We start from the raw sequence: 26,705 nt of genomic DNA, 5'->3' as shown, positions 1-26,705 counted from the left end.
AAGCTGAAAAGTAATTCCCCATCATTTGCCTAAGAATTAGGACACTACGTATGTTCGAAGGAGTTCTCCTGGCTAGTACGAGTGAGCGGTTCTTTGTTCTTCCGTGGACGCGAACCGAGGTCAAACGAAACGTGAGGGAGAGTGGTCCACGATCGCAGCATCCACAAACCAGTTTCCGTTAAAAAGATCTGCTCGGCGGCGCCACTATACGATGGCCGTAAGCGCGCCTTCCGAGAAACCGCGTTCTCCAAAGCGCGAGGATATTGACCCGTCATCGCCATTTTGAATCACGGAATACGTGACAGTAGTACTATACTCACAGCTGGTACCTCAATATTACTCATGCACGACGTATACGAGTGCACGAGCACGTGCGCGTCTCGATATCGAGTCACGTATCGCGGGAGATCATTTTTATAGAAAAATTTATTTCTATATTGTAATACCATAAACCTTATAACATTATTAGATATTGATAAGTATCAATATTATCATTGCTGCGTTACTGATTTTTTTAAATAAAAGCGATTCAATCTTTCCTTCCATAAAGAAAGGAAGAAATTATTTTAAAAATCTGTGAATAACTGTCAATGTGTGTTATATGTAGTATAATGGTTTCGCTTGATTTGTAGTATTTTTATTACAACAACAAAAAAGAAAATTTAATATAACTCGAATTTTTATCATATCTTTTTAAGAATTTCTGATATTAAAAAAGAAAGAGTTTAAATAACGGAAAATAAAACAATTGTATCTAAACTGCAATAATTTACAATTATTACGCATTGTTTACACGTACAAAATATGACTGCATACATGTATAAGTGTGCCCTATCAATGATATTTGCTAATCAATATTGCATTACGCATAAATCGATCGACAATAATAAGGTTACGTCAAGCTATTGTCATTGAATTCGAAGAAAATCGTTATCACCAGAACAATAAGAAAGTTACAAAATAGTAAGACATATCTATACATCAGAAGAATATAATTATTCATAAATAATAATAAAACAGATTTATTTCACTGTGTAAAATATAATTTTTCATCATATATACGCGCTTTTTATAATTATTTATATTAATTAATATCTGTTTTAATTTTTTTATATATATAATATTAAATTGTTTATATATATATTATCGATCATTCTGAAAATATCTTTGTTTTGTGTTTGGCAATTAATATTATTATTAAAATATTAATCTTCTTATTAATGAGATTAATTCGTTTATTACTTTCATTGCAAGATAATATACAAAATCTTATTGTCAGCATTTCTTGACGAATAGATTTGTTTCTTAGAACCGAACAACTATTTACAACTATACTATAGATTAAAATATGCCTACTTAGTATAAAATATGCTTGTCAGCATCGACTATTAATACAGAAGATACCTGTCGGCTATCAGCTATAAAACCTTCGAATAGGCACACCTGTTGGCACGCCACGAAGTATTTAAATCAACATTGCTGAATGCTAGACAGTTCCATAGAGAGAGAGACGATCGTTCTCCACATTCAAGCTAATTTTACATATTTAAAAAAAAAAAAAGACATCTCCAAAAATTTTGGTGAGAAAATTTCGAACTGTTACACGAATTAATCGACCTACTTTAATAGAAGACTGGTATTAATTTAATGTCTTCTTAACATAGATATACGATATTAATTTAATGTCTTCTTAAAAGTTTAATTAAGCTGAGAATAAACGTTTCAAAGATGAATTCTAGTAAATACGTATAAAAATATGTACTGAAATTTACATGTACAAAAATATTTCTTTAAAGTATATTATTTTTTTATACATATGTGAATTATCTATGAAAATGCTTCAAAAAATTTTATATCTGAATTAATCTTATAATGACAGTAGCAGATACGTCTCCATTTGACGTAACAATTTTCTACAGATCATTACCTTTAGAATCTATGAATCGGCAGAGAATGTCTTTTTCACAGTATATTGTGTTCAATTGTCGGAACAAATCGATATTTCACTTGGCTTTATCGAATATACGTCCTCTTAACATATTAAACAAGAAACTTAAAAATTTTTTTAAAACAAAAATATTATTAAATAATAACTAATTAAATATGCTATTTATAGCAAATTACATATCACTTGTGAAATTAAGTTAATATAATTACGTCACTTATAATGGATTAATATCAAAATATTTTTAATGCATAATAACACAAAGTATATAGCATGTGTTACTTAATACACTAATTTCATATATTATAAAAAATCATTCAGTATATCATAAAAATATACAATTTCTTTTATATATAATATTTATAACCCATAAAACTCAAATTCAAACTGTATTTGTGTGTCACAATTAGACGTTATGTAATCAACATAATCACTCGTATTCAATTTATTTTCATAATCAATTTCTGTCACGAATTAAAGTTCTGAATCGTAATGTGTACGTGCAGACATCTCTTTTTATACTCATTTACATATTTATATATTGCTACCTCTTACATATTAATATGACTACTCGATCGTACAATACTTTGATCGATGAATCGCGAGAAAGATTCATTTGCAAATGCTAAGAAATATTGAAGATTTTATCCTAAGCAAGAATTTTATCTTCCTTTCTGGATTTTATTTCTTTATTTTATTTACATTTAAGCATTAGAAATATTAGAAATTAATTAAAATCTTTATCAGAATATGTATGAAACTACAATGTACAACAAGATACGATAATCTGTAAAAGTCTAATAAGGCGAATCGAACGTTACGTGAACGAATTTGGCACTCAAAGGAAAGAATGGAAAAAACAATAGGCATCGATGCGAAATTACCTTTTTATCTGATGCGAACACACTTGCACTGACACGAGAAAATTATCATGACCTCTACGGGTGAGCGTTGGCCATGTGAACCTACGAAGCAGAAGCTGTTCCGGTGGCGGCTTCCGGTTCAACCTGACCTCCACACTCTCCTGCCCCTTTCCTCTTTCGAGTTAGTCTCCCATTTAACCACCATCTTTCCTATCTCGTGGGCATTTTACTATACCATTGCCTACCACGTGGTCACGGTGGTTGAGCCACGTGGGACCAAACTCAAGTGTGCTTTAATAATATCGGGGTCCCGCCATATATGTACTCAGATTGGCCCTAATGCTAAACAGTATAAAGTGTGATATACTCTCTGTGTGGAATCATAACACTCTTCCTTACTTTCGCTATGTATGTATGTATGTGTGTATGTATGTAACTCTATTTTTTTTCATTTGGCGCAATGCACTTCTTCTCTTCGCATCATTTACTTATACCACTTGAATACGAAAAAATTGTACGTAAATAATTTAGTTTTCTAAAACTTATTGAATAATTGTTACCTATTTTTTCAATTAATCATAACTTGATATACATAACTTGACATACATAAATTGATTGTAAAATCAAGTTGATTGTAAAATGTATGTTAAAAATTTGTTTAAAAAATAACAACTAATTATGAATCATGTAAGATTTAATTTCTTACAATATTAATGAATGTTTTTCACTTTCCCATTGAATTATTTAGCATAAAAAGTTCGTGCGGCGCCTCCCTTCTTTTCCACTTTAATTCGCCGCTTTCGCATCGTACAATCTCGCTTTTGTATTTCCCTTTGTTATCTTATTACAAAAGAAAATCTCTCCTCTATCTAACCTCAATTAAGAACGAGATTATCAAGTTTGCAAGCTATTATCCATCTTTTTTTTAATCAAAAAGTATAAATTTTCTACGAACAGATAGCACCGTCTAAATGTAAAAAAAAACTCTCTATTCTATTATTCTATCACAATTATTGTTATCTTTCACGGAGTTTTTACACACTATGTAACATGTTTCATTATTATAATAAAAGTCACATTAATGACAAATACATCATAGAAAAACTTATTTCTCAATTGATTTCCAATACCCCGTTAGATGAAATTTAAAAGGAATAGAATATAAAATAGGTAGAAAATCAGAGATTGCAATGAGTCATTGCTGAATCAAGGGAAGTAACTTTTAGGGATAGACTCAGAGACTCCAGACTTCTTTCAGACGATCACTCCCACGCGAGGCAGCTACCGTGTCCACGATACTAATTTTATTCCTGAGATTGATTAATGGATAACAGTGTATTTCTCGTGAATTACTATCTAGCATAGCACAAAATATATCTTCAAAAATAAAGTACGCGATGTAAAACTTTTAGTCATGTTTTTGATCGTAATCTCCATTGTTATAAAATTTCAATGTTCTTGCGACGGAAAAAAAAATTTTCAAATAATTTAAGCGCTCCTATCTGAATAAGATAAATTTTATTCGAAATATGATGAGTGCGCAATCGCAACTCTGATACCGCTATAAATTATATAATATTGTTTCTTGCGCGACAATTAAAACATCTCGCCGATCGCTGTCGTCGATAACGCATTCGTAGTAAAAATAATGATTTAACGCAACCCTTGTTAGCGATGATATTATCACAATAATGCGTATTATCGCATTATTACATTACCTTACCAAATCGTCAGTAAAAGCGAAGCGACTGCGCGTTGCGTTGACTCGTGAGAGCAACAAAATTACAACGATGATTACCTGTCCGCCGTTAATTTAAGTACTAACGATTCTCAGCATGAGGATTCCCACGAGACTGTCTCGTACGAACGCAATGTTTACCCGCCCATGTACTGAGCTTCTTCGAGTAGACTAGAAACAAAACTCGCCCCCCTGTATTTGCTACCGCGTTGGCTACTTCCTTTTCTTCGCTTTAATGCATCTCGTTCGTGTGAAGAAGTTTATGCTCTGGTACAGCATATTCATTTTTATATAAATATCAACAAAGATTCTTGACAAAGTATCTTGGCAAAAATCACGAGAATTTACAATAGCTTTCAACTCGAACAGTTCAATAATTATATAGTACAGATAGAGCATTATAACAATTTTGACATAAAGACAGATACGTATTGAAAAAGAGATATAATTATAATTTTATTATAAATGTATAATGTTTCCAGGATGTCCAGAATTAGATTGATTTCATAATTATGCGAAATTTGCGAATTTAAAAAATAAAAAAAACAAATCTTGTTTTAACGTACGAAGGTAACTAAATAATGGCTTGTATTATGTGTAGAATGTAATTCGACCACATCGTAATCTTTCAAGTCGTTACTACTTTTTAGAAATCGATTAAGGATGAAAGTAACACTTAAAGATAAGAAGCTAACAATAAGAGAAATTCGTACATTCATTTTAGTCACAAAGAAGTTTAAAAGCGCGCGTCAACCGCATTTTATGGCTATACAAGTGTTTTCGACAAAGTGTCTTGAAAAGCCGGCTCATTTCTCCTTATCCCGTCGCTACAAATTATTCGCCGGTATGAGCTCGAGATAAGAAAAACTTTTCATATCATTATCATTAATACATTGCGTTCCACAGCAGCAAAACATCAAAGAGACATCGCCAATTTCCTGCAGCATCCTTAGCGTTCTCCGAAAGCGTTAGGACTTTTCTTTCCAATGAATGCAATTCAGTTTCGCGTAGCACGAATCACACAAAGAATCCTTATTATTTTATATTCGTAAATAAATATAATTTTTCTACGATATATATAGATTCTGGCATGCGATATTTAAAGGGTATTTTTTTTTATGCAAGAATTAACACAAGTATTTAAACATTGCAATATAATTAATAAATAATATTTACATCGTGAGTATAATTGAAAAACTCGTAATCCATTACAAATAAAAATTCGAAAGAATAATGGCGCGCAAAATGTAAGAAAATTACAAACGATGAGAAAATTGCTTAATCGCTCTGACAGTAAAAAGAAGCGGAGGAAAAATAACGATGAATGGAAAATAGAAGGAAATATCTTCCATTTGCGTACCTCGCCATCGAATACAGGAATGTATCGAAGCGGCAGCGCAGCAAAACCGCAAGAACGGATAATCGGGCGCCTATCAGCAGCAGTTAACTGCCGCTTGCACTCCTTGCGCTCTTTTCTTTCCCCTTTTTTTTCCGCCTGACTTGTGCAACTCGCCACTTCACTCTAATACACGCGACCGCGCCCACATCGCTCCCGTTTAGCGTTAAAATCCCGCATAAGGCGCGCTAACCACTGCACAAGACACGTAACCACGTTTACTGTTAGAAAAGAACGATCATAGTTCTTCGTAAAAAAAAAAAAAAAAAAAAAAATATCTTTTTTCTTCATCGTCAAAATTAACGCTTGTATTTCGCTCGCGCGTCGTGTTTCGTTAAAGTTTCCTATCTATTAATGAAAATGAAAGGCAATCCAAAAGATATAGAATGTCGAAACGCGTGAATCATATCATGTAATATCGCGATCTCTTCTAGGTGATCACTCACATGGATCATGATGATCCAAGCTCGAGATGTGGGTGTACGCGATGATGTCATTGACAGCGTTAGATAAGAAGCGCTAAATTTTACGCTAGAGTGACTTTCTCGTAGATCATATAAATCGCGTATATAGCGCATTAAACGGCATTCTTTCAAGTGACTGTTATGTGTTATGATCTCAACATGTATTCTGGCATATCGTTTATTATACGAACAAACTGATTATGATCCCAATGGCATTCAAGAATGCCGTTGAAACTGGGTCGCGAAAAAACAGACGTGTTGGTAAACGCTTACGTCTTACGACATCCTTAACGGGACACTAAAAATTCAAGTGTGCTATTTGTGTCGCGAAAATCATGAATTAAACTTGCATTAAAAATATAAAGAGAACCAATCCTCTAGACCTTTCTCTCTGGATATTAAATTCATACAATTTTGTGCGAAAGAAGCGCAGCTTTCAGTTAAAAATTTAAATTAATTCCAGTAGAATAAATAAAAAATATATTTACGCTCTGTTTTAGTGAGTTTTTATTTTAGAGATAATATATAATTCCCACTTAGTGCATGAAATAAATACGAAGGACGTGAAAGGTTTATCAGCGAGAAGATTTATCACTAGTGTTAGATAAAATGTGCGAACGCTACAACTTCTGTAAAGACGAGATTCTCTTTCTCTCAGTTCCCAGAACTTGAGATGAGCGAAACGGTTCTGGTCCACTAAAACCTAGACTGTATTACAGACGCACTAACGGACGAGGGTTTCTTAAGTCCGCCGAAGCGTCGAAGGCGTTAGATTTCACAGGCTGATCCACATTAAAGAAATCGCTCGGGTAAAAAGATAGGAACTTAGATAGGTCCTGCCATAAGACAGCTCAAATTAACACAGTAGGCCGTGCGTGAGTTATGACTAACAAGGTATACCTAGATGCAACATGTATATCTGGATCATTTCAGTTGACACTCATAAAATATTATCCCTATGTTATTTATGAATGTAACTGAAGAAAAGTTAATTGAAATTAATTTTCTTTTCAGACGTTTTTCTTTCAACGAATATTATTCATAAAAAAAAAAGAACGTAGTTTGTATCGCGGCAATTTAAAAAAATCAAAAACTAATTTATTCGCGTTTCCTGCAACTACACGTCAATTTCCATATGCTATTTAACGAACATGACGATGTGTCAGGGACCGAGCAAAAAAAAAAAAAAAAAAATCGTACGTACGCGTAGGCGATCGAGACACATTTGCGCGTACTCCCTATGCGTTACGTGTGCGTGCGAGTGTACGACACACGCATATGCACGTGCGAACTTACGATCGAACGCACTCGTTTCTCAGTCTCGCATCGCAGACTTTTCCCACACGTGGTTCTTAGACACGGAGCTCCCTTTTCTGTTCTCCACCTAGGTTCGTTCCGTCTTAATCCCCACCGTTGCCTTTCCCATATTCACGTCTTCTTCACACTTACCCATTTCTTCCCCCATTTCTCTCCTTATTCCCTTTCGTCTTCTTCAAATAAGCGACCGTTGCACAAACATGATCATGTATTATTTTATGGTTTTCGCGCATAGGCTTTTACTCACAATCTATAATCGGAAGTTGTCTAAAGAGACTGCAAGTCAGATCAATAAAAGATGATTCGGAGAATAAAGTTGTTAATAACGATAAAGAAAATTTATAGAACGTGAATGAAATAGATTATTTCAAACTAGTCTCATGGACTCTGTAAATTTCACATATAAATACATAGTTCTAAGAAAAGTAATAAAGTTAGATTAAATTCTTCAATCAAATTTTTCTGTTTTTGTTAAATAAAAAAAAAATATCACACATTTGTTTTGATTCCGATAGCATCCCACGTAATAAATAAACTAATATCGATTTAACCTTTGTTATCGTTCTGTTAACTGCAATATTGACTGCAACAGTGAGTCATATAATAGTAATGATCGAATGACCATAAAATATACCGAGTAATCGTGTATTAGACCAATCTACGGCGACATCGGCAAGATAAAGTTAATAAGCCGTGGCGAAGCGGATGAAGTTCGAAGGATGCGCAAAGTAACGACACGGTCGTTTGATCGCAAAATCAAAGCTGGAGACAAGCAAACGCGCGCTTCGCTTTCCTTCACGAGCGAAAGCGAAGGAGGCGGTACGCATTTTGCGGACGAGCTTCCGGTTCCTTCCTTGCATCGAGCAGATATCACCTGGCGATGAGTCAGAAGAGTCGCTTCCCAGACACCTGCTGTCAGAATCGCGTAGCAGGTTCCATCCGCCATTAGTCACGAATGTGTGTGTGTGTGTTTCTTCCCTCAAGGGTCATGTATGCCCTCGATATAAATGTGTACTCCGCGTCTTCTTCCATTGTCACCAAAATGAGTCCCGGATTCATGGGCCAGCGACTTGTGACATCACGGATCCTTCGGGCACTCCTGCTTCTACGCTTTGTTTTCTTCATACGATCGTGTTTAACTTGTTTGCTTGTTGCCGTAAAGAAATATGGAGGCAAACCTCGAATTCGGTCAAGATGAAGAGATACGCGCGAACGTGCTTGGTAAAATGCAAGATAAAATGCAAGATAAAATTGATAAAGACAATCAAGATTTGTTAAATTACTACTGATCGTTTTCTCCGACGAATCTTCTTAATTCGACACCACGAGGTACATCTGCATCACGTGAATCACGAAACAGCTGTGCCCCGACGCGGATGGCACGCGTCAGTGTTCTCATACCTTCATTTTGCGAAGGGTAAATCCCGAGGAAAGATCGGGTCAGGTGTACATCGATCACGTGCCGGCAGCTGCAAGACACGTCCTTTTTTTCATCTCGGATAACAATGCCGTTTTTACCTCCTCAAATATTGTAGGTTTTTGTAGTTAATCATTGTGCTATTTAAAGCATACTAGGAAGTAATTTTTGAAATTTTTCAGACAAATAAAAAACTTTTTAGAGAAATTAAATATATAATAATTTATACCATTATGCGATTTCAATAATTATATCATTGCGTAGATTTCGACGCTTCCTTCTTTAACCGAATTAAAACAAGAAGTTTTATATAGAACCGAGGAAAATTCCCCAAATAATTTGTATTATTCATATAATTACCAACATTCTATCCACATGCACAGAGTTTTTTTATATGGGAGTCGAGAATATATAACGTAAGCTTTAATTGCGTGTAAATTTAACTATCTTAACGAGTTTTAAAGGATCTAATTGTAATGTAGAAATCAGATCATCGGATATACGGAAACTGCGTAAAGTAGAAGCACTATACAATCGGTGACAAATAGTAGAGAAGAAAAGTGCATTGTGTTTCACACTATGGGAACAATTGTAGCGTGAGCAGCGTAAAATGTATTAAGTGTGTACATCAGGCTCACGCACCGCTTTCCACCTTTTTACGACGCCGTGTTGAACCAATTAGAATAGAAAACTCATTCAACTAAAAGAGTTAATTAACACGATAATGCTTATACGGATGTGAGTAGGGTAGCCCTTCCGGATTATCGCGGCAAATGTGCTCATCGATAAATAACATGCGTACCAAGCAATACTTTTTTGCGATTACTTACGATCAACAATGGTGAATATCGTAGCATTTCTCTTTATAAGAATGATCGCTTGAGGAACCTTGAACTTTAACTGGGGCGTGGGTGCGCGAAGTGTGAACGCGAGAACGATGGTACACAGATCGTCCCGAAAGACAAATAGAACCAAAAATGTAAAAGCTTCACGTTTTTATGTGCTTACAATAGTTATACTAATGTAGCTGATAAAACAAAAGTTGATTTATATATATGTGTGACGTTTATTAAATTTTAATTAACTATAAATAAAAACTAGAGCTTTACCGAACACAAATAAATAGCAAATTTATCGGCAAGTTAATAAAAATGTTTGCAATTCGACAATGATAGATTTTTTTTTTTTTTTTTTTTTTTTTTTTTTTTTTTTTTTCATTTATCAAGACAGATGGCATTAATCAATTGGTGCACAGGTGAATATAGCTCCAAATATAAGAATAGCTTAATTGCTTCCGGAAGTTTTGCTGGAATCGACAAGTTGTTACCTTTCATGACAGGTGTTACGAAAATAATAGCAGGTTACATATGCCATTACTGCTGCACGTGTATATAGGGTTAACATTAACTCTCAGCGAATCATTCATTTTACGTAAACGTCGTATTCACGCGCGGTTGATGGCAAAATTATTTTGCAGAATACGAAATATATGTATTCAACTTAAATAAAAAAGTGCCTTTTATCTCTAATAAATTTCAAACTTTTTAACAAATATACTGCTAAATGCGAATTACTATACAAAAATATAAACCAGTGACAAAGTAACGTTGCTTGGACATCGCGCTACACCGTTACGTACGGTAATCAAGATAAACAGCTAAACAGGACTCTACTGTCTCATACCAATTCTTTCTCTACACTTGTAACGGAAAAACAACACTCGCCAGCGGTTTAACATCAAGAAGAATATATTTTCCCGCAACTTTCCCAAACAAACGAGTCATCATTTTGTCCACTATTGCAATTTTGACATTACACATTACGGAATTATACATATATATGAGTTTAATACCTCGTCTCTTGTTGACATATCAAAATTTTATAAAAGTCCTCGACTATTTGAAAAATTTCCGACAAGTTTGATGAAACTGTGAAAATGAATTTTAATTATTTGCAGATTCTATTTATGTGCGAGAATGTGGACAAGACTTTCTAATGTTCATATCTCTTTAAATTTTACGACAAAATGAAGAATCAATAAGAAACAGAAGCATGATCTTGAACTTAGCAGTCCGTAGTACTCGAAAAATATGTTATACTTGATATAAAAGATGCTCGGGTACACCGTAACCTGTGATTTTCCTCCGATCGTCGATAGTTTATGCGCTTTTCGACGATTGTGATCGTCCAACGATGAAATGCTTTTTCACTCGGTGATTCTTCGGTCGAGGATTTTTATGAACGCGCATCGCAAAACATTCAACATCTTCGATGCGTAGAAACAATCCAAGAAATTACCATTGTTAAAAAGAAAGTATGCAGCCGATCGAAATGTAATGTTCGATTTTTGTTTCGAATAACATATCGATTTTACGTCAAAATAAATTAAATAAAAAATATGACAATTGTTGAGAAAATATAATTGAATTAAAATAAAAGAGTAAAGTGCAGAATTGAATGATCAAACAAGTTTGTTGAATACCCGCACCCATACTGATCATCTACTTATCTGTTAAAGATTAATAATATTCATCGAGAAACGCTTGTTTAACATAATCGCCTTAAAACAAACGTCGGGAACGCGTGTAGTACTCGCTCACACGACGTTATCGTTTGCGAGCTTCCGTGCTATCATGGCGTTATTCGTGCTAATGACTACATCGCCAGATGATAGGAACGCCAGCTGCATATGCATTTTTATCACTGACTTTACTCACCGTGACTGTCAGTCCGTAGATGATAACGCCGGTACTTAAAGATTGCCAGACACTTTGACGAAAAACGAAAATGCTCAGCAGGCCGTTATGCATTTACGCGCAGCAAGCATCGCGATAATCCAGCAAAACAAGTTTCGTACCGTCGTAAACTCGCGCCAACGATACACCGGGTACGCTGGGTACACACAATCCTTCCCTTAATCTATTTCGGAACTTTACAAGCCGATTAAATGGTCTATCAACATCGCGCAGAGGAAAATTGCGACCTGGAAACGCGATCATCCAGTAATTCAATAAACAATTCGGCTCCGCATCCGTATCTATATAAATCTGTACTTGTCTATCGATCGCGTAATTATTAAAAATAACATTAAAGACAACATTTTTACGCGATTGTCGCGGCATTTATGAATAAAGCAAATATTGTCATCGACTACAAATGTCGTAAAGCTATTACTACGATCACGAGGAGAACCCCCCCGATGGCGTCGATGTCGTTTATTTTCTATTCGTAACACGAGACAAAGCAGTTACCACACCCTGGCCGCGTGCGCAGTTTGCGCTTAAAACACTTGTATCACGTGTCACGTAAGCTAAGGTATTGGTATTGATACGCGTGCCTCATGTTGAGCGACCTCGGATCTCGCTAACAGAAAACGTTAGTTCTCTTAGATTAACATTTGTATTTTTTCAAAATAAAATCGACTTTACGATACCCACCGATACCCGTCGTATTATACGTATGTGAGAAAATAAGCTCTCTAACCAGTCGTGAAAAGAATTATTTACTCCTTTAGAAAGCTAATTAAATATATATTTCTCTCTTTCTCATAAATGGATGTAACAAATGTAAAAGTAAATATTTCATCTGTGTTTGTAATGACACAATACAAACGTTATAATTTTGGAAACTGTCTCTTGAAACTTGTTCAATCAATAAATCATATTTAACACGGTACTAACGATCGCTTTTTAATAATAATACGAACAAACGTGTTCTCTTCCTCTCAGTTTTCAAACTCGTGATCGATATACTTAACTGAATAAAGTAATTACATTGTGAAACGAGCCATTAAAAAGCGAGAAGTTTAAGCCCAAAGATACCAATGTGCTCACGAAAGATTTAAAAGCGATCTGACGATCCGCTTAAAAAAAAAAAAAAAAAAAAAAAAAAATCCGCGTATCCTGTCACTTAACAGTCATGAATATTTACTCATGCTTCGAAGACCCCTTAGGACAGCGAGTTTAAAGATTTAATGATGAATCGTTCTCACACACATAAATGGGACGACGAGACTCGTAAAAGTCTTCGAGAAAATAGCGAACAGGAATACCTCTTGCTGAAATGACATCTCTCGAATGTCAAAGACCGCAGAGCCTCAAATTTTATTTATGTACAATTGTATATTTGACTATTTACTTAAATATTATTTATATTACTCGCAAACCCGAGATAATTTTTTGCAATTGCTTTATCACACGAAAACTTTAACGTTTAAAAACTTCCTAATGAAAGATAACTGAATATTATCTTAATTTTTTTTTTATTTTCTTATATCTAAATATTAATTGCTAATCGGGTTCACCAACTCGTATTTGATTAATCAAACTTCGTAATTGATCCAATATAACTTTATATACCGTAAAAGGCGTAAAAGATATGTCCCAGCGCCTATCTGTTTCAAGAAGACTGGAGTAACAAGCTAGAGTAGCGGGTTGCATATGCTTGAGGCGCCAGTTCGCCTTCCAAAAACACGTATAGACTCGAGAGGAAAAGAAAGAGATTGTTGTATTTAAAATAAACTCTATATAAAAAATAAATTATATATATATATATATATAAACACACCCTATATTCTCCAATAATATTAAAATATTACAATCTACATGTATCTCTCGCGAGATATAATACATGCATAAATATTTCTTTAAACATAATTTAATAAACAAATATAGAACTTTAATTATGATATTTAATAAATCAAGATTTGTGTGACGATATTTAGATGCAGATATTCTAATGTAATTTTTTTCTTACTTGTACAGCGCTGTTGAGGAAACAATTGTTCTGCCCGGGCCCATTGAGGAGGCCCTTCGTGCTAGTGAAGCTGCTGTTGTGCTCTCGGTGCGGTGATTTTTGACAACTCTGCACCTGTCCTTCCGTCTGATTTCCATGATGGCATTGTGTAGATTGCAAATAACCAGCAAAATCCACTGTATCCTGGGATGCAGCCTGCTGCTGGAATCCCATTGTAGAAGTCATACTCGACGGATCTCAAAGTAGAGTCATCTGGAATCATTAGAAATAAACATATTCATTCGTAACAATATATTTTATTGCGTTGCAAAAATAAATTTCGTAATAATTACGGACGTGTACGATTTAAAAGATAAATGTTTCTTTATAATAAAGTATAAAAATAAAAATGTAAGAATACTTTTTATCAATAATAAAGCGTTTCGTATCGTTCAAAGATACTTTCAATAGTACCACTACAAAACTTTATTATATTGCGATATCATACATGTGAAAGGAGAAGTCTCTCTTCTTTATTATATCTTAAATTATGGCAGTGAACTTAATGTCATAGTATTCGCGAGAACTCATAAAATCATCTTAACGAGGAGACTGCAAAATATAATTACCGGAGGGGAAATGGAAAAATCAATTTGCACATATACTGAAACGCACTGTAAATTTTATGATTGTATCTGTATTTCCGAAAGAATCGATAACGCATGGATATTAATTTGTTACAATTTCAATCCATCTCTTGAAAAATCCTAAATAAATTTCTTACTTCTTTTCAGTGATAATGAGATATTAAAATACTAACGAGTGAAGAAATAAATATCACTCCGAAGTGCTACAAAAAAAAAAGGCGGAATCATCATAAAGAGCCATATGGAGGGTGAAACGCGCCGAGAAAAAGAGCAGAGAACCACATCGTAATAGCTAAATGCTAGAACGATTGAGTGGACGATGTTAATTTCGAGGACTCGAGAAAAGTGGTCGGAGCGAATACGTGCTCGAGAGCAAGCCCGGCGCCAGCCCCATCGTCTTGTGTGTTTCAGATTCCGGATACTCTGGTCACATTTCTTTCCCGACATCGAGGTCCCGCCATACTCGACGTTATGCTTATTACGAGAAGTCGAAGAAAAAAAACAGACGTAACTTGACTATATTTATATTTTCGAATTCAGAAACGATGAAAGTAGTCGAAAGTGCGCTCTGATAATTTATAAATTAGGTGTTTAATAATTGAATTTTTTCAAACGCTATCAATTCTAAATTGTATATTTCTTTATTACTAACTAAGATTGTTCTATATACAATTGCTCGAAATAAATTATTTAATTAACAATCACTTATATTAAATGATTTGTATAGAATTTATAGATATAAAAAGAAAATGGATTTGTATGTAAATTGAATAATGAATAATATTACGTTTTCTAGATCACATTCGGTTACCATATATTAAAAATTTCCAAAAAAAGGCAGCGCTAAATTATCGAAGATCAGCAATTGAACGAGATTGTACTAATCGCAAAATGTCGACGAGCAAAAAGTTGAGAGACACGACGTCTATTACGTCGTTATCGTATTGTGTTTTAGTAGAATAGATTCAGGAAATTGAACACAATAATGATGCCTAACAATTTCATTGATCCGTCGCTTTTCACGATCGAAATTGCATCGATAAAGGACAAATCATATAAACTCACCCGCTTTCGCGACTTTACCGCGCCTGTTGTAAAATTCCGAAGTGGTTATAACGAGCGACATTTATATCTCCAATTGGCCATGCGCGAATAAGCCGACCGGTTGACCTTCCTACGTATCGTCCCGGATTTACTGTCCTTGACACGACGCGCGAAAGGAATTTTCATTTACGTAGCACGGAACGCGTTAACCAAGAACACGCCGATTTCACGCCCTTCGAAGTCGCTGCGTGATAGCGTGCACTAAAATCGGCCATTGTCATGCACGGATCTAATTTTAGATAACGCTAGCGGAGCATAATATGTCAACCACGACGCGTCGAACGTGATAATCTTTCACACTCGACGAAAGCATTGACGCGTCGTATTATTAATAGTTGAACGTTAATTAATTTCCAACTATTTTCAACTTGCAGTTAAAATTTGTTTTATTGATTCATTATTCAAAACTCTGTTATATTATAATGTAATCCAAATTAATTTTTTTTTTTTTTTTTAACTTGGAAAAAATAGATAACATGCAATTTCTTACCACGTAAATCTTAGAATAAATCTGAGCAAAAAGTATGTGTATTCCGGTACCGGGAATCGAACCCGAGCCTCCTGGGTGAGAGCCAGGTATCCTAGCCACTAGACCATACTGGATTACGAATGCAATGTGTCCTGACAGTGACAATGTGTGAGAGGGAAATGCAGCTTCTCTCGTAGTATCATCAAGACGCACGACTGATGATCTTCATCGTAATCCGGTATGGTCTAGTGGCTAGGATACCTGGCTCTCACCCAGGAGGCTCGGGTTCGATTCCCGGTACCGGAATCTATTCTTTTTGCTCAAATTTAATAAAATATTCAAGCCAAATATTTTAGAATTTAAATCAAGAAACTTAAAAAGTAAATTTATCGAAAAATTTGCATACTTTGTAACATTGCAATAGATTAATTATATTATTTAAATATTTGCATTAAAATAATATCATTTTCTTTGTAAATTAGTTAGAATAAATTCTAAATTAATTATAAATATAATTAGCTAATAGTATAATTAATTAAAGATGTTTAACACATAAAAAGATAATGAAACACAGAGATATCAAGAAATAAAATAAATAATTTTTAATAAAATATTTTTGCTTATGCATGACTAAAATAATTGTATAATAGAATAAAATATCCATCGCGTAAAAAACTAATAAAAAATAATAATAAAAATTAAGATTTTTTTTCTATGCACAAATTTTGTTTCGTGTAAATTTTAAACTATTATTGTAATCTTTACGATTTTAAATGATTCTTTGCAGGTTCCGAAGTGTGGAGAAATTTCCTGAATGACGAGGATCGTCTCTCCCTCTCGCTATACAATGCGTGTTATGCGTACTAACGTAACGCACCTTCGTCGTCTCGTATGACAATGCACGAAATCGTGCTTGTTGACGTGCAACGACGCTATACCGATTTCTTTCGCATCCAAGACACGCAATTTTTTAGTTTTTTTTTTTTTTTTTTTTTTTTTTACGGACATCGCCATTGATAACGGTACGCAATTAAAAAAAAAAAAAAAAAAAAAAAAAGGAAAAAAAGACTATAGCTATGTGCGAGTAAACTTGGTAACTTTGGTGTTGAAAGACAAAGATGAAAAACGAGGAAAGAGGGAGCGTCGTGAATTACGGCATAAAGTTTAAACGCGCGTTGTTATCGCGCGGTTATTTTCGTTGACGTTTCGTTCGCGACGTGATCTCGGCCTGGGATGCTGAAGAAAAGAAACCTCGTTGGAAGCACCGCGACGTCCATCCCGTCGAAAGAAAAATATACAAATTAGATTGCGCTGCCGATTCGACGAGTTTGACGCGTAGAACGCGTTGGCAGATATCATTCTGACTGTAAAAGTCTAGCGTATAAATAAAATAGCATAATAAAAGCTGTTTGGTAAACGAACTGAAGAATAAAGATTGGAATTCTGGATCCAAGAAAATTCTTATAGTGATTTTTATCGTAGTCACCGAGATGACGCTGTAGGATTTCGATATATAAAATGTGCATATGTTGTTTAATTTTTCCTCCCTCTCCCATTTCTCACCCCTATCACGCCAACATAGATTTCTCAACGTCAGCGTATTATCGCGACGTATTGCAACGTTTTTGCGAGCGTATGAAACTTACTTCCCGCAATAACGACCGCAGTCGACGCAAATAACAATACACGAACATTGCGGATGAAGAAAGTTGGCAGAATTTGCCGCGGCGAAAGAAAGCCTTGGCGATGTTCATCGTGACGGGAAAGAATGAGACGTTCTTCATTCGCAGGAATAACTCGCTTTTCGATTGTGGTCCGTGGTTTATGCGGCGGATGCGAAATAATGAGAGAGTGAAAATAATTTTTGCGGTAATTGGACATTAATCTGATGATGCTGTATTGAATGAAGAATTTCGTTCAAGATTGCTTTCAACGATTATTGTAACTTGTAATTTTTAAGAATTTTATATATACAAAAACGTGTATTTCTCTTTCTCTCTTCCAAAAATTATCTATAATAATTATAGAATTATTATTATGGAATAATTACACATGTATATACTGTGGAAATTTACATCGAATATTTTCTATTATACATGAATATCGATTTAACCGTTAGACATTGCGTAGCACGAGAATATCCTTGTGTAATTTCGCTACTTTTCGTTTCAACCGAGCTTTCGCAGTTACGTTTACCCCGCGAATAAAAGCCGCGTGTCGTTTTCGTCGGTAAACGCCTACAAATTAATTATGAATCGCATTGTACTTCACGACCGTGTGAAGAGAGTTAACGTGAGTTAGTTCCCGGTTTATCTGCGCGGCTTTCTTGTAAAACACCGATTATTATGGCTCTATATTTACGTTTGTGCGAACATGACGAAGTAGCACCGGAATACACCTTACAGCGAAGAACATCTTGGAAAGATATGGAAAAGATAGTAAAATAAATAAATGAGATTGAAAGGATAAAAATGATGATAAAACGAATAAGCAATTTAACGACGATTTCGTGATTGTTTCGTAACATAATATTCACGACCGTAGAAATACAAAAAATCAAAGATAAAAGGCAAAGAAGAATTATCAGTGTACTAATTGACAGATAGTAAAATGATCGATAGAAAAATATCACGTATGATCAGATAGAAAAACGAACAACATATTTTAAAATGACATAAATTTTCGTAGAGAATGAGAGAGAAATGCTACTCCACGCTATTTCATAAAACAGAAAATCATGGTAAAGACTTCTCCTCGCGGAAAAGACCGCAATAAAAATATCCTGAAAAGAACATAAATATTGTAGCTAAAAAAGCTACATGAAAAAAAATTGGGCTTAGAAATTGAAAAAAAACGCTCTTCTCCTATAAAAATGTGATTGACGTACCAATTTCACATTTCAGATCATTTTTCATCGCCAAGATTGAAGGATTTTCTGTGATCTTTGCGGTATCGAAATTTTCTATGCCAATAACGCGCAAAGTAATCGATAAACTGCAAATTATGGCGCATCTATCAAGCCTCGAATTTGAAAGCTTAAGCTGCCGAAAAGAATCAAGTCAATTTTCTAATGTGTAAAAAAAATAATTTACATAAATGTCATAATTTGTGCGATTCAGCACAGCAAATTTGATCTTTCATACGAGCGAAAAGACTTGAGCCACCCGGCCCTCTTTCTTCGTGCTTTCAAACGATTTGAAAAAAGCCGATTATTGTAATTTACTTAGGGTGCTCGCACAAGTGCGCGTTTTTGTTAATATGTTTTCAAAAATTGCCCGTAAATTTCTCAGAAGGCTACTTTTATATTCGACGTGCGATTGGATACATACGATCGTTAATACATTAAATCGCATGCATGACCACGTGATACAAGAATTAGAAAAAAATGATCGTAAATCCTTATATATGAAAATATTTTCTCTACATCTTTTTATGCTTTGATGATTCAAAAAGTAAGGCAGACAAAAAATCAAATTTATTTTATAGATATATTTTTATCGAGAAATTCTAAGATTATTCTATTAAAAAATTTTATAAATAGGCCAAAGATCATTGTTTAATAATCTTATTATGCGCACGTGAAAAAATATTTTGTCAACTGTTATAAAGAATGTATTATTAGTATAAAATTTTTGAAGAATTTTTAAGCGCAATCAAAAGCGCCAGCCTCACACATAAATCCGCACATTTTTTTCAACGATGCACCTGCGTGCAAAGTATCGAATGTAACTGAGCTGTACATCGCGCTTGCGGTCCGCTCTGTCGGAAAAACTTGTCTGACTGGTCATGCATAAAATACATCGAGTCTATTGACACGAGGACCAACAGGAACAAAGCGCTTGAAGGTGCGCAATATTGCGGTGAAAAACACGTACGCGCTTTTAATAAATTATCCTTTTATGATATCACCGCAACACGGAATTTACATAACGCGAGTTATTATCTTCTTATACCTCCGTTCTAATAAATACATCTTCAGTTTCATAAATAATGCCGTAAATAAATATCTAAATATAGGCAAAATTTTTTTATATGCTAGTTATATTACGAGCAAATATTCATTCATAAAGCGCAATGCAATGATTTAATTCGCATGCTAATTCATAAATAATACAAATGTAGGAAAGAATGCGTAAATAGTACAGTGCGACAGACTAATCATGACTGATCATATGATAAACATAGAAAGGAAACATTGTCATGACATAGTTGGCTTCGACTAATGATCGACCACACAACTTCGTACAAAACAGAACTTAACAGGTGTGACAGAAGGTGCGCCACGTATCTAATATCTAACGTCTAACCAATCTTAATATGAACTTTCGCACGAATTGGCAAGTGGATAGCCGATTAACCCAAATACGCATTTCCTCTATGCGTACACATATTTGCGGTCAAATGTAAAGAATGCTGTAATATGTTTATACGCAATATAATTATTATGCATATTAATAAAATGAAAGAAAGATAATTTATTGATATTTAAAACAGAAATTATTTTAAAAATTTTATAATTTTTAAAATAAAAATTAAATTAAGCAGCATACGCTTGAATATAATTTGTTTTAGTTCGTCATCACTTAATTGGAATAGACTTTCGCGCTCAGAGATTTGAAAAAAGAAAAATTATTGAAATACGCAATATGGTGTATGTTTCTAGTTACCGTTCTTAAGCCATGTAGTGAGCGACAAAACTTTATGAAAGATATGAGTGGAAAACTCTCTGATTGGAACTAATTAAATACTTATTTCATAAACATATTTTAATATAAAACTGTGTGAGAGAGATTTAAAATCAATAAAAAATATTTAAAACTGTAATAAAAAAAAACCACAAGATAAAAAATAAAAACAATTAAATCATAATAAAAAATATCAAATATTAATTTATTTTTTGAACAGTCGATAGTAAAGTAGCATGGTATAATGTCTTTTATTAGATTCTTTATAACATTTGAACACATACGACTACTTCGCACCTTCGCGATCATCATTGGAATGTTGTTATTCCGCAGCGATAATACAGCTCGCTGATTATTGTAGGGCTCGAAGGCTCCCCAAGATCGTTCGAGGTACGTCGTAATGATGCTCAGGCGGCGAACCAGTTGTAGCCTCGGGGCCCTTCGGCCCTGCCACCGCACTTATTTGGCCCCAAGATCACCCTCTATCGCTAACCCGATCCCGAAGCAGACGAAAATAAGAAAAAAAGGGCACGGGGAACCCGCAAAAATTAACTACGCGCTCTCTCGCACCTGGTCCAAAGATGAAAACACGTAGTCAAACTGGTTCAGAACTCCTTGCCGCAAGGAGAAGAAGCTTTGACCAGCTGCAAAGTTTTATAAATGCTTCTAGTTATCATCTACATCTGAGCAAAGAAGAAGTCTATAAATAATTGTCATTGCATAAACATGTAAGCAAATATTACTATATGCATAGACGCTATAAATAATACATGATGCTATGCATCGCGATATAAATTTCGCGTTAAAAACTTAATCGTTTCATATATTTTCTCTAATATTCGGAAAGAATAGAGAGAATAGATGCGTCGCAAAGATAATGCGATAAATATTAGCCGTGTCGATCCAGCCCCGCCCGAGCAATTTTTAATTCGTTTCATTCTCTCGATAAGAATGAATGGCACACCCAACTCCTTCTCGATAACGTGTCGATTGCGAGCGCACAATGCGCCCGATAGTCGCGTTCAATTTTGCAGGAAGATACAAAACCCCGATATGCCAAAGGGGTTGGATTTATTAAATCCAACGATAAATCTATCAGCGGCAAAATCTGACCGATATCGCGCTCATGGCCGCTTGCCAGAGGCGTCCTGTAAATCTTATTGTATACAGTCGCGTGTAGAAGTCTCTCTCTTTCTTTTTTTCCTTATTTTGCTCATCTCTTCTCTCGTTCGAATGAACGAGTCGTAAGAAGCACAATTTATTTAAGCACCGTCATTTTTTTATTTGGTACTCGGTCGTTATTTGCAGCCAGAAAGCGAAGCCCTTCGAGCGGAGTCGTCAAGGACGCTTCCTCCTCGTAAATAAGGAAGTCGCGCGAGATGTTGGACATGCTTTTATATTCACTCTCATATTTTCATATTATTCAAATGGCTGAACCACGCAGCAATATATTATTAATGTATAGAAATTAAACAATGTTGTATTTATTCGCATGGAATTGAGTAACTTTCAATATATTCTCGTTTTCGTAATCAATGAAATCCGACTCGTATTTATAATTTTGGCAAAGCGTTGCAAAGAGAGTTCCTATAAATATTATATACGTTTGTCAAAATAATAGATTTATTCTATAGTTACAAACTATTTAATATATTGTATAAACACTGTTAAGATGAAGCGCGATTTACACTTCGTTAAGGAACCACTCTATTAAATGAAATGGTTGCGTGTCAGCAAATTGTATAATATCGTTACTTACTCGACAGTGTCCGCGTATGATGTAGGACGTTACACTCCCATAAGGTAAATATGTAGGTGGTGGTCCTACAAAGTACCATCATATGCGTCAGTCAGTAATATGCGTGTAGATCGTTGAGGCAGCATGTGCTACCAATTTGTCGGTTATTTCTTTCATTGCTTCTTCCAGCAATATAAATCGTAAAAAGCATTATAGACGATAAAAAGCTTGAGAAAAGTGTATAAATTTCTTAAAAGCAAGTTTGTGCATGCAGAATTTTTCAAAGTGCACGGTTAATTAATAAAAGATTTAAATTCGTAGATTATAACAAGCGATAAGTCTAAGTGTGATAAAAGGCCAAGTGATCAATCTTCTACTCAAACATTACATTATGTTTAACAAACATGATATAAATGAAATTCACACATACCTAAAGAATCTGTCTCCGCGTATTCAAACGGATTCTATATATGTAACGACAAATCCTACCAAAATGAACATCATTATACCAATCATACCCGAGCCCGTACGTAATATCATGGATTTTACGCTGTTGGTAGCGGGTACTAGCCTAAATACTTTGCTGGGTCTCATTATCGCATCAAATTCTTCCATGTACACCTCCGCCAATTGCTACATAATGAGCCTAGCGTTATCAAATTTGACAATCCTACTCGAACCGTTTCAGCAAATATTTCGCTGGATTTTCAATATAGATCTAGCGATGAATCTCGACTACATATTTTTGGTGAGCTTTGGCACGTCCATCCTAACGATAATTATATTAAATATCGAAGCGTACGTTGTCGTTTGCCACAAAAATTGGCCCCTTCGCAAATCGCTCGTGAAAATTTCAACGGCTATAAAAGGCATCTTATTCATATGGATAATGTGTATTATGGTGACAGCTATGGAATTAAACCTCTACGATTATTATGAGAAAGAAATTGTATACGACATCTACGTGTCATCCACCGTTATGTTTCTAATATTCCCTTGTTTTATTTTTATTATACTTGACTTCTTCATTTTGTACGATTTAATAATATCGAAATTAATAGCCGGAACGTGGCCAAGCAAAGATGTCGAATGTTTTGTTTTTCTAGGTGAATGGAAATTTCATTTTAATATTAACGCAAATAACATTATTCAAAAACATCCATAGATTTCGAAATAACATTTACGTTTCAGTTGGTATTACTATTGGATTTTTTCTAACTATGATACCATATCGAGTCGTGAGAGCTTTTGCTCTTTTAACATCAGCAATGTCTTGCTGTAGCGATACAACGATAGAGATAGTGTATACGATGGTTAAAATATATCCAATGATCCTGCCAATAATATGTTTCGTAGCATCTAAAGAATATCGTCAAGCACTTGAAGTAATGCAACATATTACTAAAAAGTATTCAACATTTATAAATCGCTACTGTTCTCTGCCAACTCAATTTAGCATATTTTTCTATTGCAGACAATGCCACGTTGTCAACGGCATGAAACTTCCATCATAATATAAAGAAGAGACAAAGAAATATTAAAGATATTCCAATTGATAAGGATACATCAAAGCACACCTCCATTTGGACATCATCTAATCTGTTTTATTACACTCTTGCAAAGATTTCTTACTTTTATCGTGCTTTTGAATAATTTACTATTCCTGAGAAAAACTTAAAATTCACGTGTGCAATAAGTAAGCACATCCGCTCTCATGAAGGAAGAAAGAAGCGACGCGCGTGCAGAGTCTGCACACAAATTTTCGAATTCACTGAGCTCTCTGTATGCAAATTAGTTCCCTTTGAAGTCTCTTCCAAGAGCAAAAGTCAAAAACCAGCATTGTACTTATGGCTTCACTTATCTATATACTTATATAGATAAGAAGATATATATTTTGTTTTGTGTAAATTATAACAGATATTATTTAAGTTATATTTTTGCTTTTTAATTATGCATATATACAATACTATTATATTTTTGTGATATTATCGATTAAAATATGTATCATACAATAAAATATCCATTAAATATACGATAAATAAATTTCTTTAGGAAAAATTTAAGCCATCAATATATTTGAACATCTCTTTTATATCACGTATTCAACGCGTGTTTCATTGAATTAAAATTCAAAACATTCCGGTAAAAAACATTTTCTTAAATTCATTCAGATGTAACACGACATTTCCTTCCTAACGAGAAACATTTATCAAATCAGGGATAAAACCTCGAAGTGTTTATAGCTATCAAGTAGTCTGTTTGGCTTATCGCGATTAGGAATTCCTCTCACGACTTCGTTTCGTATTCCCTCCTTCACTGCAGCATCCAAACGAGATTTGCCGATATTCGTAAAGATCGGGCTGTGTATTAAAAAAATAATATCCAATTGCTGGTAAAAGTCCATTCATGTTTAAATGGCTATAGTATTTTGCGTGTTAATTATTCTTTTCAATCAACGTCTCAAAGAAACAGTTTAGTTCTAGATAACTGTATCTTTTAATCTCACGATATTATCCTGAGAAACCGTAGAGACTGAGCAGTTAATCAAACATTCTTAAGTTAACGTTCCATAAAATGTATACATTAGTAATGCTAAATTCTTAGAAACAAAATAACTTTTTACAATAATTTTTTCTTATAAAATTTTACAAAAACTGAAAGCAAATGTGGTTTTTCTCTCCCTATCTAGGTAATCTATGTAAAATATATTGCTAATACGAGATATATATCTTACATGTCGTTGCTGCAGAGAAAAGAAAGAAGAACCAAGAAATCAATGACCCAGAACAACTAAACAGAAACTTCCGGTTCGATGAATGTGCTCTATCCTTTCCAAAAATGTACGCTTCTCAAACAGCTAGGCTTCTTAAAGTTTAAATTTCAATTTCACACTATAATTAAAAATAGATGTTTCACGATATTTCATGTGTGTATAGTGTGTACAATAAATTAATTATAAAAAAAACATAATAAATATTAAATCGATTATATTAGTGTTTAAAATTACAGAAAAGAAAAATAAGACAAATATATATATATATATATATATATATATATATATATACGCTTTGCAATAAATAATTAAGCTTTCAATATATATTTTGTAAAAGTATTATTAATATTTTATAAGATATTCGATATCTCTCTTTCTCTTTCTCACTATGTGACTATATTATTTAAAAAATAGACTTGGTGTAAAAAATTCAAATATACTTAAAAAATCATAAAAAAAGATACCATAAAAATTTATTATCACTCAGTATCATTCTTATAATTTTCAATTGAATACTGCTGTTTGCAAATGCTACATTATTTGGTTAATGTATTACAAGTATGAGCGAAATAAATAATAAATCTTGCCATACATGCCAGCATCTAACTTTATACCACGTGATAAGATTTCATCTATATCAATTCTTTTTTTAAACCGCACATATATCTAATTTATTTTTCTTATTTTTTGTGTAAAAAGGTTATTTTGAAGAACTTAAATTATGAACAACAAGTTCGTCCTTGCAGTTCAAATGTCACAACACTCTTACGAACGAGTTGCTCGCGACGATGCCACAGCCTATGACCGTGATTGGCGCTCTATAAATATATACGAGCGATTTAAAAATGCAGTGACAATAATAGCCGCCGCTGTCTCGTAACCACATTAAATACATTTTTAGCACCTCGTCCCGTTGTTTCAAATCTGTGAGCAAAATGCAAAAATGTGAGAATTACAAAATATACGAAACTTATCGAAGCGTGTTTCAACGAGCAGCGAAAATCAAATCGGAATCGCTAAGACCGGCGTCGTGCAGGTGCATATATGCATATTCATAAATACACCGTAAGAGGCATGATAGAAGGGGGATATAGAAAGAGCGATATACATCGTATTGTTTGCGACAGCCAATGGAACGAATTCACCCGACACGACGTGTGAATGAAAACGATCGAGGATAGAAACTCCATTCACGCTCATCGTCGAAAAAAGCAGCGCGACTGTATCGATTGCGATCAACATCGAGTTTGACGGGGGGGGCCCGCGAACACTCGGAGCTTTGTTCGACTTGCATCCCCTCGCACACGAAATGTGTGTACGTGGTCTTAATTATTAACCGTCCGGCGCAAGACGATCTCGCGTGTGCTTCTTTACGCTGCGCTCGGCTTAGCTTGAAAAGCAGAAATGCGACAACG

The 26,705-nt window shown here is 34.3% G+C and overlaps 2 protein-coding genes and 2 non-coding genes across 6 annotated transcripts in view; 2 read left to right on the top strand and 2 right to left on the bottom strand.

The window, feature by feature from the left end:
• The window catches only part of Ec (ubiquitin specific peptidase echinus), a 62,914-nt gene that overhangs the window by 30,010 nt on the left and 6,199 nt on the right, over positions 1 to 26,705 (bottom strand). For 2 of the 3 annotated variants that reach the window (XM_070304097.1, XM_070304095.1), the window contains exon 2: positions 13,896 to 14,147. In XM_070304097.1, coding sequence (XP_070160198.1) covers positions 13,896 to 14,120 — 225 coding nt within the window. In that variant the 5' untranslated portion in view covers positions 14,121 to 14,147. Of the gene's footprint in view, positions 1 to 13,895; positions 14,148 to 22,538; positions 22,604 to 26,705 lie in introns of all 3 variants that reach the window. The other variant, XM_070304096.1, reaches the window with a different exon arrangement.
• Positions 16,157 to 16,228, bottom strand: Trnae-cuc (transfer RNA glutamic acid (anticodon CUC)). The gene has a single exon. It is a non-coding gene; the product is annotated as a tRNA-Glu (tRNA).
• Positions 16,329 to 16,400, top strand: Trnae-cuc (transfer RNA glutamic acid (anticodon CUC)). Its single transcript has one exon. It is a non-coding gene; the product is annotated as a tRNA-Glu (tRNA).
• LOC138937927 (pyrokinin-1 receptor) lies at positions 22,909 to 24,100 on the top strand. The gene is made up of 3 exons (XM_070304627.1): positions 22,909 to 23,623; positions 23,709 to 23,902; positions 23,992 to 24,100. Exons 1-3 carry the CDS (start codon positions 22,909 to 22,911, stop codon positions 24,034 to 24,036), a joined length of 954 nt encoding a protein of 317 aa, XP_070160728.1. The 3' UTR covers positions 24,037 to 24,100.

The sequence above is a fragment of the Polyergus mexicanus genome, unplaced genomic scaffold (genome assembly GCF_030449975.1).
Source record: "Polyergus mexicanus isolate NDT 795.1 unplaced genomic scaffold, iyPolMexi1.0 SCAF_11, whole genome shotgun sequence".
Classification (NCBI taxonomy): Eukaryota; Metazoa; Arthropoda; class Insecta; order Hymenoptera; family Formicidae; genus Polyergus; species Polyergus mexicanus.
The sequence above is the reverse complement of the archived record's forward strand: the minus strand, read 5'-3'. Positions and strand labels throughout refer to the sequence as shown.